Below are 18,862 nucleotides of genomic sequence, written 5' to 3'. Positions count from 1 at the left end.
GTCCACAGGAGCCACCTGCAGGAGTCCACAGGAGCCACCTGAAGGAGTCCAGAGGAGCCTGCAGTAGTCCACAGGAGCCACCTGCAGGAGTCCACAGGAGCCTGTAGGAGTCCACAGGAGCCACCTGCAGGAGTCCAGAGGAGCCTGCAGTAGTCCACAGGAGCCACCTGCGGGAGTCCACAGGAGCCACCTGCAGGAGTCCACAGGAGCCTGTAGGAGTCCACAGGAACCACCTGCAGGAGTCCACAGGAGCCAACTGTAGGAGTCCAGAGGAGCCACCTGCAGGAGTCCACAGGAGCCAACTGCAGGAGTCCACAGGAGCCAACTGTAGGAGTCCAGAGGAGCCACCTGCAGGAGTCCACAGGAACCACCTGTAGGAGTCCACAGGAGCCACATGTAGAAATCCACAGGAGCCAACTGTGGGGGTCTACAGGAGCCACCTGCAGGAATCCACAGGAGCCACCTGCAGGAGTCCCCAGGAGCCACCTGCAGGAGTCCACAGGAGCCACCTGCAGGAGTCCACAGGAGCCACCTGTAGAAATCCACAGGAGCCACCTGCAGGAGTCCACAGGAGCCACCTGCAGGAGTCCACAGGAGCCACCTGCAGGAGTCCACAGGAGCCTGCAGGAGTCCACAGGAGCCACCTGTAGAAATCCACAGGAGCCACCTACAGGAGTCCACAGGAGCCACCTGTAGAAATCCACAGGAGCCACCTGTAGAAATCCACAGGAGCCACCTGCAGGAGTCCACAGGAGCCACCTGCAGGAGTCCACAGGAGCCACCTGCAGGAGTCCACAGGAGCCACCTGTAGAAATCCACAGGAGCCACCTGCAGGAGTCCACAGGAGCCTGTAGGAGTCCACAGGAGCCACCTGTAGGAGTCCACAGGAGCCACCTGCAGGAGTCCACAGGAGCCTGCAGGAGTCCACAGGAGCCACCTGTAGGAGTCCACAGGAATCACCTGTAGGAGTCCACAGGAATCACCTGCAGGAGTCCACAGGAGCCACCTGTAGGATTCCACAGGAACCACCTGTAGGATTCCACAGGAACCACCTGTAGGAGTCCACAGGAGCCACCTGTAGGATTCCACAGGAACCACCTGTAGGAGTCCACAGGAACCACCTGCAGGAGTCCACAGGAGCCACCTGTAGGAGTCCACAGGAACCACCTGTAGGAGTCCACAGGAATCACCTGTAGGAGTCCACAGGAATCACCTGCAGGAGTCCACAGGAGCCACCTGTAGGATTCCACAGGAACCACCTGTAGGATTCCACAGGAACCACCTGTAGGAGTCCACAGGAGCCACCTGTAGGATTCCACAGGAACCACCTGTAGGATTCCACAGGAACCACCTGTAGGAGTCCACAGGAGCCACCTGTAGGAGTCCACAGGAACCACCTGTAGGAGTCCACAGGAACCACCTGCAGGAGTCCACAGGAGCCACCTGTAGGATTCCACAGGAACCACCTGTAGGAGTCCACAGGAACCACCTGTAGGAGTCCACAGGAACCACCTGTAGGAGTCCACAGGAGCCACCTGTAGGAGTCCACAGGAACCACCTGTAGGAGTCCAGAGGAACCACTGTAGGAGTCCACAGGAGCCACATGCAGGAGTCCACAGGAGCCTGCAGGAGTCCACAGAAGCCTGTAGGAGTCCACAGGAGCCACATGCAGGAGTCCACAGGAGCCTGCAGGAGTCCACAGGAGCCACATGTAGGAGTCCACAGGAGCCACATGCAGGAGTCCACAGGAGCCTGCAGTAGTCCACAGGAGCTTGCAGGAGTTCACAGGAGCCACCTGCAAGAGTCCACAGGAGCCTGTAGGAGTCCACAGGAGCCACCTGAAAGAGTCCACAGGAGCCTGTAGGAGTCCACAGGAGCCACCTGAAGGAGTCCACAGGAGCCTGCAGTAGTCCACAGGAGCCACCTGCAGGAGTCCACAGGAGCCACCTGCAGGAGTCCACAGGAGCCACCTGAAGGAGTCCAGAGGAGCCTGCAGTAGTCCACAGGAGCCACCTGCAGGAGTCCACAGGAGCCTGTAGGAGTCCACAGGAGCCACCTGAAGGAGTCCACAGGAGCCTGCAGTAGTCCACAGGAGCCTGCAGGAGTCCACAGGAGCCACCTGCGGGAGTCCACAGGAGCCACCTGCAGGAGTCCACAGGAGCCTGTAGGAGTCCACAGGAACCACCTGCAGGAGTCCACAGGAGCCAACTGTAGGAGTCCAGAGGAGCCACCTGCAGGAGTCCACAGGAGCCAACTGTAGGAGTCCAGAGGAGCCACCTGCAGGAGTCCACAGGAACCACCTGTAGGAGTCCACAGGAGCCACATGTAGAAATCCACAGGAGCCAACTGTGGGGGTCTACAGGAGCCACCTGCAGGATTCCACAGGAGCCACATGTAAAAATCCACAGGAGCCACCTGCAGGAGTCCAGAGGAGCCACCTGCAGGAGTCCACAGGAGCCACCTGTAGAAATACACAGGAGCCACCTGCAGGAGTCCACAGGAGCCACCTGCAGGATTCCACAGGAGCCACCTGCAGGAGTCCACAGGAGCCACCTGCAGGAGTCCACAGGAGCCTGCAGGAGTCCACAGGAGCCACCTGTAGAAATCCACAGGAGCCACCTGCAGGAGTCCACAGGAGCCACCTGCAGGAGTCCACAGGAGCCACCTGCAGGAGTCCACAGGAGCCACCTGTAGAAATCCACAGGAGCCACCTGCAGGAGTCCACAGGAGCCACCTGCAGGAGTCCACAGGAGCCACCTGCAGGAGTCCACAGGAGCCTGCAGGAGTCCACAGGAGCCACCTGTAGAAATCCACAGGAGCCACCTACAGGAGTCCACAGGAGCCACCTGTAGAAATCCACAGGAGCCACCTGTAGAAATCCACAGGAGCCACCTGCAGGAGTCCACAGGAGCCACCTGCAGGAGTCCACAGGAGCCACCTGTAGAAATCCACAGGAGCCACCTGCAGGAGTCCACAGGAGCCACCTGCAGGAGTCCACAGGAGCCACCTGCAGGAGTCCACAGGAGCCTGCAGGAGTCCACAGGAGCCACCTGTAGGAGTCCACAGGAATCACCTGTAGGAGTCCACAGGAATCACCTGCAGGAGTCCACAGGAGCCACCTGTAGGATTCCACAGGAACCACCTGTAGGATTCCACAGGAACCACCTGTAGGAGTCCACAGGAGCCACCTGTAGGATTCCACAGGAACCACCTGTAAGAGTCCACAGGAACCACCTGCAGGAGTCCACAGGAGCCACCTGTAGGAGTCCACAGGAACCACCTGTAGGAGTCCACAGGAATCACCTGTAGGAGTCCACAGGAATCACCTGCAGGAGTCCACAGGAGCCACCTGTAGGATTCCACAGGAACCACCTGTAGGATTCCACAGGAACCACCTGTAGGAGTCCACAGGAGCCACCTGTAGGATTCCACAGGAACCACCTGTAGGATTCCACAGGAACCACCTGTAGGAGTCCACAGGAGCCACCTGTAGGAGTCCACAGGAACCACCTGTAGGAGTCCACAGGAACCACCTGCAGGAGTCCACAGGAGCCACCTGTAGGATTCCACAGGAACCACCTGTAGGAGTCCACAGGAGCCACCTGTAGGAGTCCACAGGAACCACCTGTAGGAGTCCACAGGAGCCACCTGTAGGAGTCCACAGGAACCACCTGTAGGAGTCCAGAGGAACCACTGTAGGAGTCCACAGGAACCACCTTTAGGAGTCCAGAGGAACCACCTGTAGGAGTCCACAGGAGCCACTTGTAGGAGTCCAGAGGAACCACTGTAGGAGTCCAGAGGAACCACCTGCAGGAGTCCACAGGATCCACATCTGCTGGTTGATGTGGATCTGCAAAAAAACAAAAAAGACAGTCCCATGACAACTTTATTCCTCTGGGGGTTCTGGTCTGTTTTTTGCTCCAAACAGGTCAAAGTTTTGGGGCCCCACCCCCCTGGCATCTCAAACAGGAAGTACCTGCTGGCTCCAAGAGGCCAGAATCCATAATTACCCGTTCTGGATCTGATACCTTTCATTTCCATCTTTTTGATAATCCTCAATTATAGGAATTTTAAAGTGTTTCCAGTTACAAACTGACCAATCAGATGCCTCAATTTGTGCAGCCTTTTCCCAGTGACGTCACACACCCCAACTGCAGTCAGCGGCGTTTACTTTCAACTGGGGCTGATGCAGCATGCTAACGCTAATGCAGAAGGGCTAGCATTAGCAAGATGTATGCTAGCATGCTGAGCAGAGAGCTCAGAACTCCAAACGTTCCTGTTGAGGAAGCCACCATCTGCTGCTGGAACGTCTGGACCTCTGATCACATTCAGGTTCTGAGCTGGGAGGTGGACCTGTGGCGTCTCCACAGGGAGGTGGACCTGTGGCGTCTCCACAGGAGGTGCACCTGTGGCGTCTCCACAGGGAGGTGCACCTGTGGCGTCTCCACAGGAGATGGACCTGTGGTGCTCTGTCCACAGTGATGTGCAGATTACTGTATTGTAGTAACTGGAGTTGTGTTGTTTATGTTCTCCTTTCCCTTCAATAAAGAATCTGCTGAGGCTGATTTGACCAAAAAACTCTGAAAGCCTCACAGGTTCAAACCAACAGAGAGCCTCCTGTCAGGGAGGAGGAGGAGGAGGAGAACCAGTGAGGATGGATTAGTTTTCCTCTGATCCTCCTGAGTCAGCAGAGTGACACTAATAACACACACACACACACACACACACTGAGCTGCAGCGTGGCACTGCTTTGATTGGCTTACCAGGACTTACAGGTGTATGTATGAGTGTTTGTGTGTGTGTTTGTGTGTTTCCAGGTTACAGCTCCATTAACAATAAACCTTTCAGAGTAAAAGCATGCAGCTCAGCTGATGCTGTGGGACCTGAAGTCTGACTTCATCTCTGCTGCCCTTTTGACCCTTGACCCCTCCATCCAGAGAAGGCCGACCCACCAAAGGTGGAAGAAGATTGAGGGTGAACTCCTTCACTTCCTGTTTAAACCAGACGTCACCGGGTCCACATGGACAGACGCTCCTAACCACAAACGTCCATCTGGTTTTCTGCCCCAAAGTTCAACAGATGAAGAGCCGCTGTCAGGTAAACAGGTGACGGGTCTCAGGGTCAGTCTGGTAAAGGTCGTCCCATGTCTGGATTTCAGTTTGATTCTTCATTAAAGTTGTATTTTCAGAACAAAAGCTCTTTTTTTCTTCAGACGTGTCTGGGTTTGCAGAGCTGCTGCCTTCTCACCGTCCTCTGGCTGGAGGTGAAGCGTCTGCAGGCCTCACAGCTTAAAGCAGAGCTTCATGTCTGGTGTCATCTTTGTATTCACACAACTTTATTTAAAATCTGAGATCAGACAAACTGAGACAGACGTCTTCTGTCATGAATGGAGCCAGACTGCAGGAGATCAAACCAAAACTTTATGAAAGACGACAAAAACAAGCAAACTCCAACCAAAACATCCACGATGGAAACCAGAACTAGTGGTGATCAGAAAACCACGACTGTAGGGAACCTGGTGGAACCCAACCTTCAACCAGGCAATCTGTGTTCTGTGCCCCCCTCCACCCATCTGACCCCCCACAGCCCAAAACTGAACATACACACAATGAGACACTGAAGTTAAAGCTCAGAGGGAGTCTATCTAAAGAGACTCCTCCTGTGTCCTGAAGCATAAACCCTGAATGTCAGAATGGAATGTTGCAGCAGAGACCAGAGAACGTCTGAGAACCTGAAGAGGATCATAGTCAATCACATTCCTAAACGAGCTCCATCCTCCAGAAAGCACCAGCATCCTCTTCCTGGACCTTCATCATCCTCACAGCTTTTCTGCAGCGTTCATGTTCAGGTTTTTGTTCTTCATTTGACTCCTCCTCTCCTCACAACGTCGTGGTTCTGTTCTCAGAACGAGCAGATCTCTGATGGATGGAGAACAAGAACCCCCATTTCAGAAAACACAGATTTACAACCATCATGATCCAAATGCATCAGCAGGTCACTGGCCATCCCTCCATTGGTTACAATGGAGACCACAACAGGACTCTTAGGCCGCCTTTCCACTGCAGGTCTTGATGCTCATGTCCGACTTTCTGACTATATCCGATTTTTTTGTCGACCCGCTTACATCATCCTTTAAAAGTGACCCGTATCTGATGTTTGCATTTACACTATCCAATGCTGAAACTATCAAACGTAGACGTTCTGAGGACTACGTAGCAGTATTTCCGCCCTCCGCGGACCTTTTTCAGACTTTTGTGATTGTGGTTGTCATGGAGATAAGGCGGCGACGGAAGGAGGCGTGGCCTTGGGCGCCTCTGAGGGGACGCATGGGGGAGTAAAAAGGGGGGCTGCTCGGCTCTCTCTGAGTTCTGAATGAGGAAATGTTTGCAGACGTGCTGTACTAACAGTTTGATCCAAGTGTTGAACCTTTCCTGCGCGATGACTTCTCTTTTCTGACCGTAGTCAGAAACACACGGGAGATTTCCTCGGGGTTCTTTTTTCCGTTCTGAACCCTCAGCCTCCAGAGTGGGTTAAGAAAGACTCCAAAACTTTTGGGCGAGACACCTTACTTTTAATTTACTGTTCTCTGACAGTCCCCGGCTCCGCGCTCACACCCCCGCGCTCACAGGAGAGAGGGGGGCCTCTCTCCTTACACACACACACACACACACGCAAGCACGCGCGCACGCTCACACACACACATGGTCCCCGTCATACACGCCCCCCAAAGAAATAAACAGCTTCTAGCCTGTTCCATAGCAACGGTGTCCCGCTTCATTAGTTACCGTTTGCGTCCGGACCGGACATAACAGCTGCTTCCGACTACGGTCTGAAGCCTGAGGCTGAAAGGTAACACGCTGACAGCAAAATCAGCACAAAAGCACCTTAATAAGTCATGTGATCTCAGTTGGTGGTGTCCTGAATTGACGTCACTGAGGTACGACTCGCATTAACTGGGGAATATCCGATTTGTCTGCTTACATGGCACACGGAAATGCACGCATCCGATTCGTTTCTGATTTATTTCCACATAGGAATGGGGCCTGTATCCGATCTGAGAAAAACGGAATCCATGCGCTTTTGTCCTGCTTACACGTTCACCGATCATATCTGATCTGTGCCACATGAGAGGAAAAAATCAGAATTGGGTCACTTGAACCATGCAGTGGAAAGGCGGCCTTAGTGGAGGCAACACTACACCCTGAGCTTTGTCTGTCAGGCTCGTGCGCACAACAACGTCATCGTTTACCCGATCTGAACAGAACCTTCGTGTCTCTGGACCAGCTTGACCTCATGGGTCCAGGATGGAGGCAGCAGCACCTCTGTGATTGGACCGGGCCGATCTGCGTGTCAGAGATCTGCTGCATTCCTGCAGAGGAACAAGGCACAGATGAAGACTTCAGATGAAGAGGCTGCTGTCCAAATGCAGCAGAGTCTGAAGGACCAGCGCCGTCCTTCAACCATAGAACGGTAAGATTGAAAGCATCAGAAACTAAAGGGGCTCAGAGCTCTGGAGAACCTCGGACGCTTCCAGAACCTGAAGTCAACAGGGATGAGCAGAGACACATGCTGTTGGATGTATCATTGAAACTGTTGTTGGATGTATTGTGGATGTATAATTGGATGCATAGTTGGATGTGTGGTGTTTAGTGGGTGGGGCGTTGGATGTGGGGTGTTTAGTGGGTGATGCGTACAGGTGAGCAGCTCTCCTCCCGTCTGAAGCACAGCTTCAGTCTGCAGGTCAGGTCGACGTCTCCAGAACTCTCAGAGAAGCTGAACATCTTGAAAGAGAAGACGCTGGACGCCGTTTGTCCATTTCTCTCCACCTGCACCGTCCGGTCGGCGGGGTTGGCACACCTGGTTCGGAACAGAGAGGCGCCGGTCAGTGACGCCTTCATGGGTGGCGTGGACAGAACCTGCACTCAGAAGAACCCCTCACCCGTTATGGATCAGCTCGTATATGGAGGTGCCGTTGTCGGTCGCCCAGCAGGAGTCCATCACCATGACAACGGTGGTTTCCTCCAGACCATGAGTGCGGAGCTCCACCCAGATCCTTTGGTTGAGCTGCAGCTCGGTGCTCGACTGCACCGCCTGTGAGAGCCCGGCGTCAGTGAAGGCCTCCAGGGTGAGCGTGTAGTTCCAGGATCCAGATGTGGCGAGCTGGACCACGGTGCTGCAGAGGAAGAACTCATTTAGGTATGGAAGCTACTGAAGCGGTTCCGACCAAAGCTGGAAGTCCACCTTCACCTGCCACGGACGCTGAAGGCCACCGTCTGAACATCCGGTTGGGTCTGAGCGCAGGAGGAGTCCATGTGGAACTGAGTGTAGCGTGTGACGTCAGAGGAGACGTTCTGACCCCGGATGGTGTTCTTGAAGATCACATGACTGCTGTTGGTCTGCAGGATCCACATCAGAGTTTAGAACACGCCAACCCGCTGACTCCCCTTCAGAACCCACAACAAGAACATCGGTCGGGTTCTGGATCTTGGAGCTCCATGGAGAACCTACCAGAACCTCTGTCCCACAGCTGCTGCTGTTGAAGCTGAAGGTCACCATGCGGGTCTGCTCGTTCATCTGCCCCTTGCAGGCGGGGTCGTTCAGGTGCAGCTGGGTGTAGTCGATGCCTTTGTCCTCCAGGAGACACCCGACCAGAGAAAGAGACGCAGAGTTCTGCCTGCAGACGGTGGAACCGCCTGGAAACCACAGCGTTGGTGTACTCAGATCAAGGATTGGACTGTCATGCGGAAGATGATGTGTTGATGTGTGTTTGTAATCTGTTATGTGTTGTTGCGTTGTTTTCATTGGAACCACAACAACCACCAAACGGCAACTGTCAGTGTTGTGTGTTTTTATATTGTGTTTGTGTATCATGCTGTGTTGTTGTCGTTATGGTGTGTTGTTGTCATCATGTTGTGTTGTCGTCATGTTGTGCTGTCGTCATGTTGTGTTGTTGTCGTAATGCTGTGTTGTTTTCATGTTGTGTTGTAGTCGTCATGTTGTGTTGTCGTCATGTTTTCTTGTTGTCATGTTGTGTTGTTGTCGTCATGTTGTGTTGTTGTCGTCATGTTGTGTGTTGTTGTCATGTTTTGTAGTTGTCATGTTGTGTGTTGTTGTCATGTGTGTTGTTGTCATGTTGTGTTGTCGTCATGTTGTGTTGTTGTCATCATGTTGTGTTGTCGTCTTGTTGTGTTGTTGTCATGTTGTGTGTTGTCGTCATGTTGTGTTGTCGTCATGTTGTGTTGTTTTCATCATGTTGTGTTGTTGTCATCATGTTGTGTTGTCATCATGTTGTGTTGTTGTCATCATGTTGTGTTGTCGTCATGTTGTGTTGTTGTAGTCATGTTGTGTTGTAGTCGTCATGTTGTGTTTTTGTCATCATGTTGTGTTGTTGTCGTCATGATGTGTTGTTGTCGTCTTACCCAGAGTGTTTCTCTCCAGGTACTCAGAGGCAAACAGAGCCCGGCAGAGGCAGCGCGGTTGTCCGGCCGGCCCGGTCTCAGAGCAGAACTCGTTGGGACCGCAGGTCCTGTCCTGACAGAGGCCCATAGGGGGCGCTGCAGGGGTCAAAGAGGGACGTTAGACTGGAATCGTGGGGTCAGAAAGGTTCAGAACAGATCCAGTTTTGACCCACAGCACTCGGCTCTGGACCTCAAGCCCTCCAGGGCGGCGCCGCTGCTCAGGCTGCAGGCTCTAGCGTAGACCTCCAGGAACTGACACCTGAGTCCATCCAGATCGCCATATTTACACAAAACGTCCCTGCAGGCGGTGATGAAAGGCTCAGGGTCCGTGTCACAGGAGGAGAAGGGCGCCCCCTTCAGGACGTTACAGCTGCAAGCATGAGAAACAAGGGTCTGAATCTGATTGGTTCAGTGGCCGTTGGATGCTCTTGATGGATGGATGCTGACCGTTCAGCCATCAATGTGCAGTTGATGGATGCGTCCACAGCGTCGCTGTACCGCGTCTCACAGCTAGAGGGCGACCAAAAGTCAGGATTGGTCCAAAGCCAGCGTGACAACGTGCCGTTGATCAGGTCTTACCCGGTGGAGCTGAACTCAGGAGGCCTCAGTTGACCCAAAATCCCGCTGGAGTTTCCACACAGACCCCCCAGCGATGGAACGGCCGGTCCTGCGTGATCGGGGAGGTTAATCCAGAACTCTATATGTTATGGTTTGGGTAATGTCTCTATGTTACATGTGCAAAGACGCCTGTCCCCGTTTTGGTTGTCAACTCTAAGCTAACGCTCTGGGGTTAAAGGTCAGCTAAAGAAGTTACAGAATCTGAACGCTTGGAGAAAATAAAGTCTCTGGATGACAGTAAACAAACGTTTGTAGAAGCTAACCTCGACTAGCTAAACAAACGACAGAAATGTAAAGTTAGTTAAATAACGTTGATCAATGCTAACATAAAAACTAAACGCGGTCTCTGCTCAAAGGTTGTAGCTTAGTGAAGCTAAGCTAGCTATGTCGACTGCTAACTTTAGCTCTCTGATCCGGATTCATTCAAACCAGATTACCACCAGATTATCAAATAAATCCAGAACAGGAGAAATTCTCCAGGTTTTTATTTTTTTAGAATAATTTGAACTTTCCTCTTCATCGCTCAGATTTATCTTTGCTAGCTTCGCTGCTTTCCCTCTGTTACCCTCTAGGTGGAGCTGCACAGAGTCCCCGTTAAAGAAGACGGATGCGGTGAGGTTGGAGCGCGACACTTGGACCGTGACTCCCGTCCGGTCTTTAGACACCTCCACGCCATAAACCCTCTGGGCGGAGCCGTTGAGGACCATCGTCAGGTTGTTCAGCTGCGTCACAGACCGGAGAAACCATGAGTGACACGGGTCAACCGCACCTTCACGTGTAAGGAGAGGGCGGCTCACCCTGATCCTCCCGCCCGGGTCCAGGCTGACGTGAACGTCCGACCTGCCCAACTGCAGGATCACGCCGTCCAGGAAGCCCACGTCTTTGCGGCGCCGCTCCTGAAACGTCGCCACGATCTGGAGGTCAGGAGCCGACAGCAGGGCGTAGGAGCACCGGTCCTCCACCAACCTCATCTGCCCGTGGACGTCCAAGACCGCGGGACCAACCACGGTGCAGGTCCGGCGCGGCATTGGGGTTTGGGGGGGGGCCTCTATGCAGCTGCAGGGAGGAAAGGTTTTAAGCTGAAGACGTCTGACCGGAGACCCCACCCACAAATATAACTCTGGGTCCCTCTGGACCAACTGCTCTAAAAGCATCGGTTAAGTAGTTCTGGGACAAACACCTGCCGTTGCCTTGACAACGCTCCAGTGGACCACAGGCAGAAACCTGGAGACCGAGATCCTCACTGCAGTTGAGGAAGAGGCAGGTCTCTGGGGAGTTCACCTGACTTCCAGGTGAGTAGATGACACCTGTGAGCAGAAGGGAGCTGTCATTTCCAGCAGAACCAGCGGTTCCAGAAGGTCCACTGGGACGGGTCCCACCTGAGTAGAAGCATCCGCTGGTGTCCAGGTATCCTCGGATCTGTTTGTCTCCAGGAGTGTTGGTGACCGTCACAGTCCGGACTCTGGTTCCGCTGAGCTGAACATCCACGGCCTACGAAACAGACTCACCTTTACCACCATCGACACAGACTAACCGCAGGTTTGACTCCGCCTCCTGGTTCTAAACCCTTGTTCTTAGTCATTCCTACAAAGCCTTCAGCTTTGGAAACCTGTCGGACAAGAGCTTTGGACGATCGATGAACACGCTAACACAAAATGCTCTGACATGTTAAAACACACAGTGTGTTCCATCATGGGTGTGGTTCAGGATGTGAGGGAGTCCAGATCCGTGTTTTCATCCGGTGTTCTGCGGTAAATCATGAATGTTCTCTGACAAGAACATCTACAATCACCAGAACATCAGCTCTGTGTTCTTCATACAGGTTATGGTTTCACACAGAGACGTTTGCCGACAGCTTTGAGGAGCTTTTCAAAATAAGAGCACTCGATCTCTCAGCATCTTCTGTCTGTCATGAGGAGGCGAGAAAAACTTTTGACTGTAGTTCCACCCACTTGCGGGTGGAGCGAAACCTTTAACAGTAGCTCCGCCCACTCTTGGCGGGAGTGAAACCTTTTTTTTTTTTTTTTTTAACTTGTCCTGTCCAACAGCTGGGCAGACAGATGAGAGCTGAGGGCCTCTTGTGTTGGACATATTTTACTTTAACAAGAGGGGTTATTAATCTTCAGACAAACCAAAGGTATGTCTGAATAAACCCCTTTTGTAATTGAGGCCAAACTTTATTAATTTCAATCATGTCTGAAAATCTTTGGTGTTGGACCGGACGGAAAAGGAAAGAGGGGAAGAAGAGAGAGGGACGTTAGAGAAAGGGGGGGTAGGGGGTGATAATAGGAGGGGAAGGGGGGTAAGACCATGAAGCAGCATAAAGCAACAAGTTTACTGGTTGTTTATCATTACGGTAAGGTTCAAATGTAGTACAAAAAGGGCGGGGCCCGTCCACACACACACTCAAATGTTATAAACACACCTGTTAGTTGCAAAAATGTCCACCTGTCAACATGTACACAAAACAGATGGTGTTCACACGCATACTTATGCCTTAAAACCAACTAGTGTGAAATATTTCAGTCATTCAGTCATGCAAACTGTTGGTGCAAAGGTGAGCTAACACCTGTGCTCAGGTGAGTGTTTATGTTCTTCTAAAATGGATGGTGGAATGTGAAAAGAAGGAGGGAGAGTGCCCAGCCATCCCCACCCCAAGACCCCCACCGCAGCAGCAGCGGCAGCCGGAATCCCCCCAACGCCACACGGGAACCGGCAGGGAACAACCGCCCCCCGGGCGACCAAGCCGGCCACCCAGGCCAGGGCCAGCAGGGCCGCCGCAAGGCCCCCAGAGCCAGAGGCCAGGGAGGCGCAGAGGGAAAGAGAGCGCCGCCCCAGCCCAACCAGGAGAGCAGCCCCCCCGCCGTGCCGGGAGAACCCAACGCAGAGCCCCACCGGAGAAGGACGCCCACAGCCCCAAACGAGCACCCAACCACCACCCAGGAGTTCCGGGCATCCCCCCGCCCCAACCCCAGGTACGAGCCAGGACCCCCCAAGGGAGACCCGCTCCGCACTCCAGGCAGCCATCCGCCCGGCCCACGGTTGGTCCAGGGAGGAGCGAGGCAGGGGGCCCGCCGCCCCCGCCCAAGAGGGGGGAACCCCGGGGAAAAAAAGAGGGCCCACAAGGGGTGTTGTAAATATGGCCCGACCAGGCTCGGCCACAGATGGAAATTTGGCGGGGCCCAGCACTCAGGAGCGAGGACCAGAACCCACCCCCCAGGGACCAGACACCCCCGGCTCAGATGTAATGTGAACTCCCCCACCGCGCGGAGAGAGCACCGCCGGGCCCAGGAAGCCGGCACCCCGGGGACACGGCCGCCGTTGCAAAGGGGCCCGCACCCCCCACCAGGGAAGAGGCAGGGGACAGACGGACCCAGGTCCCACCTTCCTTGCAAAATGTGTGTGCGTGTATGTGTGTTTATGTTGGGATGTATATATTGAGGGGGGAGGGGTTTGTGTACTAAGGGGGGTGCAGTTAAAATTGGCAGGTAGGGCACTGAGGGGACATCTCCTGATTACTCACAGTGACGTCCCCTCACCCTCCCCACCAAGGGGCCCTAAATGTCTAAGGTGCGGTTAAAATTGGCGGGTAGGGTGCTAGGAGGACATCCGCTGCTTGCTGGCAGTGATGTCCAAGCACCCCCCCTAACAAGGGCCCTACATGTCTAAGGTGCAAATAAAACCGAAAGAGGGGGGGCCCACTCCATACGGCAACCATAGGGAGTGAAACCTTTAACCATAGCTCCGCCCACACACGTTGGGAGCGTCAGGTTTATAAACGTCGAGCAGCAACTTTGATGCGTTAAAACAAAGGCGGACACAAATTTGATGCACAATCACGTTAGAAAAGTGAAAGAAGGAGGGGCAATCCACCAGGGCTGGTGATCCGTACGGATACGGAGGACGGATCCGTCATGACCCGTCATGATCTGTCATGATCCACGTGATCTGGTGTCAGAGTGAATAAAATATTGAAGCTCAGAGACGTGAGTCTGTCCGGCATCAGCACCACTGCTGCACTCCAACTCCCATGATGCATTGGGTTAAGCGTCTCACTGCTGTCTCAAAGCTCAACAAGCAAACATCTGTTCTAACGTCTGCAGAACGTCTGGAGGAAAACTGTTTAGTTCTCCTTGGAGAACAGAGAGTGAAAGTCAGAGACTCCAGAGTTTTTGGTTTGAGTGGAGTTTTGGAAAGAAAGAACTGATTCCTAAAATGTCTGGACTGAAGGAATAGAAGTTCCTACAAAGTAACAGAAGCACGAAAGAGAAAAACTGAAAGCATTTCACCAAAAAAAACATTTGTTTACATTTTTGATTTAGAAAAAGGAATAAACTTCAGAGGTTTTTGTGTCGTCATCACTGAACGGATGAAGAGAACGTTGGTCTAGAAGGTCTCAGACATTTGTTCTAAAGTTACAGTTACTCTGACACAAACATTCAAACTAGTTAAACAATAAAACCACCATTTAGAAATGATGTCATTCACGTGAAAATGGAAAAACAAACTATCTGGACACATTTCAACTCAATTACTAGAAAGTTTCCATTGAAAAGCATCAGAACTAAAACGTCGTTGTTCCTCAAAGGTGATTTAAAATGTCAGTCAGTGGATGAAACCGACCACAGAGTCTGTCTGCGGTTCTGGTTCTGGTGTTCTGCAGGATTCTAGAAACGTCTCTCTACTCCTGAAAGGCAGAAGCAGAAGATCTAAATCCTCACTGAGGTTCTCACTCACCACGGTTCCAGCTGCAGTGGTGTACAGGTACAGCGCCGACAGCCTCCCAAAGCTGACCAGAGCCAAGCTGGTCTGCAGAGGAGGAAGACGGTCAGACAGCAGCGCCGCCGCAGGAGGCTCCTCCCCCCTGAGCATCACTCACCGACTGGCCGCCGTGCTGCAGGGAGAACCCGGCGAAGCAGTCCATCCTGCTCTGGATGCTCGGCAGGTTCCTGTGGAGGATCATCTCCATGAGGGGAATCCGCTTTTTGACCTCCAGGGAGGCGCGTTGGGAGTCGGGCGGGGTCACCAGGAGGCAGTCCTGGGGGCCTCCGGGGCTGTAGAACCCTCCTAAGCACACCACGAAGCTCTCAGAGGTGAAGTTCACCTGTGAGGACAGAAGTGATGCTTTCACCTGCAGGAGACGAGGTTCTGCAGGCGCTGGACAGGTCAGAGGTTCTCCTCAGGTCTGTCCCCATCGGTTCTGGTTCCGTGACTCACGTAGAACTGTCGGTAGGTCTTCCCATAGAAGGTGATGGGACAGGCGCTGATGTCCAGCTGGGACGAGGAGCTGAACGTCTGCTGGGCTCCTGCAGGAACACTGTGATGTCATTTCCTGTTCCAACAGGAAGTGCAGAACGCCGCAGCTCAGGTCTGTGGAATTCCTGAGGCCACGCCCACACCTGTGTGTCTGCCAGGTAAGTCTGAGCTTCCACGGTCACACGTTACACATCCACACACCTGCCTGCTGGACCGAGTGGCCACGCCCCTCTGGCGTCCCAAACAGGAAGTGGCTCCAAGAAGCCAAACTCCCACAAACAGCTGTTCCTCTTCACCTTTTTTGACGTCTTCTTGCTGACCCCCCCTCTGTTTTTTCTGTAGTTCAAGTTACTAAAGTGATAAACTGACCAATCAGATGCCTCAATCAGAGCACGTGGTCCCCCGCTGGCCCCCACCTCCAACGTTTGAAAGAAATGATTGACAGAAGCAGTGCAGCTGGCTTTTGAATGGAAGGGGTGTGGCCTCCCAACAGGCTTGCTCCTGATTGGTGAGAGTGGTTGTCATAGAAACAATGACTCAGACATGGCGGTGTCCGTATCGTTTTGCTACAGGGAAGTAAAGCGTCTCCGATTGATGACATCACAATCGCTCAGTCCAGGTCTCTGATACAGTCACTGGTTTCTGGTGAACTTCCTGTTCTTGTTTGTTTGTTTGTTTTGAGAACGTAAACACACAAACATAAAAACTGTTGGAGAACCAAAAAAAACACAGAAATACTGACGGTTTAAATAACTTATTGTTCTGGAGTTTTGTTTTTCATGAATTTCAATGTATCAGATAAAAAAAATCATCTTTTGAAAAACATGAAAAAGTTGTTTTAGAAAATATTAAAGTTGCCAAATATGATTCAAACAGTAAATGAAGTACCATCAAAAAGAAAATGTTTTACTTTTTCTAATTTGACTGAAACAAACATTAAAACCACGAGCTCAGTTATTGTCCTCACATCTAAATATTTATGAAAACATTCTGTCTCTGATTTGAAAATGGACGTCTTTAGTTTTGGGATCTCACTTCCTGTTTGATGCTGTGAGACTTTTGGGAAAACCTTTTCCAAACTGGAGCGTCTGAAAGGATTCTGCATTGATAAAGTGATGACAGTGATGTCATCAGCATAGAGGGAAGCTGACTGCAGAACAGCTTTCAGGATTCATGACGGAGTTTCCTGTCAGGAAAATGTTCAGCCCTTCCAGGACGATCAGACACACTGACCGCTGTCCATAGGATTGTCATGGCGGTTTCCAGGACAACAGTTTAGTAGAATCATAATAAATGTTCCCCAGATTAGAAAAGACGGGGGGGGGGGGGGGGGGGGGGGGGTAACAAACACTCAGATGTTTTAGTCCTCTCCAGATTTTAGTCACTGTAATCCTGAGCTGCAGCTCCTTTCTCCTGTGTTTGCAGATAAAGTTCATCTCAGCCTGATTTATTGGTTTAGAAAAAATTAATAATTATGATGAGTCTGGAGAGACGACCATTTGTGTGAGAAGAACGCGGCCCAAACCAAAATCATGTTGTGACCAAATGTTTCAGTTGAGTTTGAAAAGGTTTTACATAAATTACTGTTTTCAAGTGATGCAGTATTTTTAGAAAGCTCAATGCCAAGATTCAGGATTTTTGTGTTTCTGTAGAGGTTCACTTCCTGTTTTATTGTGAAAGTCCTGATTCTAGATACTTTAGGGAGGTCACTTCCTGTTTTATTGTGAAAGTCCTGATTCTAGATACTTTAGGGAGGTCACTTCCTGTTTTATTGTGAAAGTCCTGATTCTAGATACTTTAGGGAGGTCACTTCCTGTTTTATTGTGAAAGTCCTGATTCTAGTGACTTTAGGGAGATTCACTTCCTGTTTTATTGTGAAAGTCCTGATTCTAGTGACTTTAGGGAGATTAATTTCCTGTTGGGGGGTTCCGTTGGGAACTGGACCTCCTCAGACTAGCTTAAACTTGACCTTCAAGGTTTCTCTGGCTGTTTCTCACCTGTCAGGTGAAGCACCGCCCACAGGAAGGGGAGGAGCATGGTGAAGGGGGAGGGCGCCATGTTTGACCTCCAGTTGGATCAGAACAGCAATGGGTTTCTGGGGACCGGGAGTCCGATGTTTGGAAAATGTGAACCTTCATCACACAAATGCAAGAAAGGTAAAGCTGACAGGAAATAGGAAGTGTTGTCCTTTCAAATGAAAACGTCCACAAGACCACAAAAAAAAGATGCTCATCATTTACTCAGAAACAGGAGAAAAACAAAAAGAATTCTACCATTTTCTGATCATGAAGCTTTTCTCCTTCATGGTTTTTTCTAACAGATTAAATGAATTTAGAAACTCAAACTTTGTAAATCAGTTTCAGAAACGTCATTCAAAATCATCAAACGGCAAAAGAAAAAACCTTCTTGGTTCAATCTTTTCACAATAAAAGCTCCAAAGATGGGAGCAGTTACCAAAATAAAGGCCCGTGTTTTCAGTGAAAACAGAACCGACAGGAACATAAATCATTCTGCAGACGTGTAGAACCTCAGAGAGAACAGGAGTGAAAATGTTTCTGTTTTTAGCAGAATTTTCATGTTAAAAAACATAAAATCCTTAAAAAAAAACCTTCAAAAAGTATGAAAATGTTCAAATCTGAAAGAGAAATTCATGACATTTCTAAAAGTCCTGGAACATTTGCGAGAAAATTCCAGGACTGCTGAAAACCGCCAAAGTAAAAGCTTTAAAGATTTCTATTTAAATAAAAAATTAAACCAAAACAGTTAATTTTCTTTTTTTAAAACAGAAAAACTGAGAATCTTCTGAAATGAAACTGGAAGGATTTCTGTTTGTTTGTTTGTTCAGCAGCAGAAACAAACAAACAAACAAACAAACAAACAAACAAACCCTGAAGGTCAGCAGAACCTCCTCTGCAGGTTCTGCAGGTTCTGCATCAACACCTCGGTCAGACGTTCTGGATCAGGAGAACAGGAAGGAGGAGCTGCACCTGCTGCCCTTACCTGCAGCCGTCCGAGGATGAGGAGGATGAAGGTCTGAGCTGAAGATGCTGTGTCTGTCTGTTTTACTGCAGCCTGGGGGGCGGGGCTGCAGCTGTAACCCCCCCTCCCCCCACAGGTGTGGCAGGTGAGGTCTTATCTAAACTCAGCAGAGGCGTGTCGTCTGGAGAAACAAAAGAGGAGCGGGGGGAGGAGTCTGGAGCTCCCACAACTGTCCCAGACCCCCCTCTGGGGAGACGCCCGCTTTTAAAGGGCCGTTTGTGAGAAAAGCAAAGGAATGCAGGGTGTGGCCCCCGGGGGCCCCGGGCCCTGTCAGCCCTGAAGGGGCTGTTGCTTTCCGAATGAAGACATTCCTGGTTTGCCATAATTCAAAGTTTACGGCCTCCTCTCAGGAGGAACCTGAACTCCTGCTGACCTCCGGAGGTGGGGGCCCGTGCTCAGGAAGGACCAGGAGCCCCCACCCAGAAACGGAGCCGGGGTCACGCCCCAATGCTGAAAACGGCTTCGACTGAAACTCCAAACCTGAAGCTGGA

The 18,862-nt window shown here is 51.6% G+C and overlaps 1 protein-coding gene and 1 long non-coding RNA gene across 9 annotated transcripts; one reads left to right on the top strand and one right to left on the bottom strand.

The window, feature by feature from the left end:
* Nucleotides 1-5,398: 5,398 nt before the first annotated feature.
* LOC101155176 (uncharacterized) lies at nt 5,399-18,368 on the bottom strand. 8 transcript variants are annotated; one of them, XM_023948885.2, is made up of 19 exons: nt 18,333-18,368; nt 17,330-17,464; nt 15,294-15,382; nt 14,956-15,180; nt 14,814-14,885; nt 11,456-11,567; nt 11,257-11,383; nt 10,874-11,132; nt 10,642-10,798; nt 10,038-10,125; nt 9,906-9,968; nt 9,632-9,828; nt 9,420-9,554; nt 8,509-8,693; nt 8,248-8,396; nt 7,940-8,173; nt 7,695-7,857; nt 7,250-7,369; nt 5,399-5,918 (listed from the first exon to the last, which is right to left on the bottom strand). In XM_023948885.2, exons 2-18 carry the CDS (start codon nt 17,388-17,390, stop codon nt 7,292-7,294), a joined length of 2,394 nt encoding a protein of 797 aa, XP_023804653.1. In that variant the 5' UTR covers nt 17,391-17,464; nt 18,333-18,368; the 3' UTR covers nt 5,399-5,918; nt 7,250-7,291. The 8 variants fall into 8 exon arrangements, with proteins under 8 accessions (XP_023804653.1, XP_078792976.1, XP_078792971.1 ...); XM_078936850.1 differs by having other exon boundaries at nt 7,266-7,369; XM_078936845.1 differs by having other exon boundaries at nt 10,642-11,132.
* On the top strand, nt 15,116-17,488 carry LOC144987441 (uncharacterized). The gene is made up of 3 exons (XR_013651329.1): nt 15,116-15,241; nt 15,310-15,490; nt 17,337-17,488. It is a non-coding gene; the product is annotated as an uncharacterized LOC144987441 (long non-coding RNA).
* Nucleotides 18,369-18,862: the final 494 nt, after the last annotated feature.

The sequence above is a fragment of the Oryzias latipes genome, chromosome 18, assembly GCF_053564925.1.
Source record: "Oryzias latipes strain Hd-rR chromosome 18, Olatipes_Hd-rR_3.1".
Lineage (NCBI taxonomy): Eukaryota > Metazoa > Chordata > Actinopteri > Beloniformes > Adrianichthyidae > Oryzias > Oryzias latipes.
This window is presented reverse-complemented; position numbering and strand designations above follow the sequence as displayed.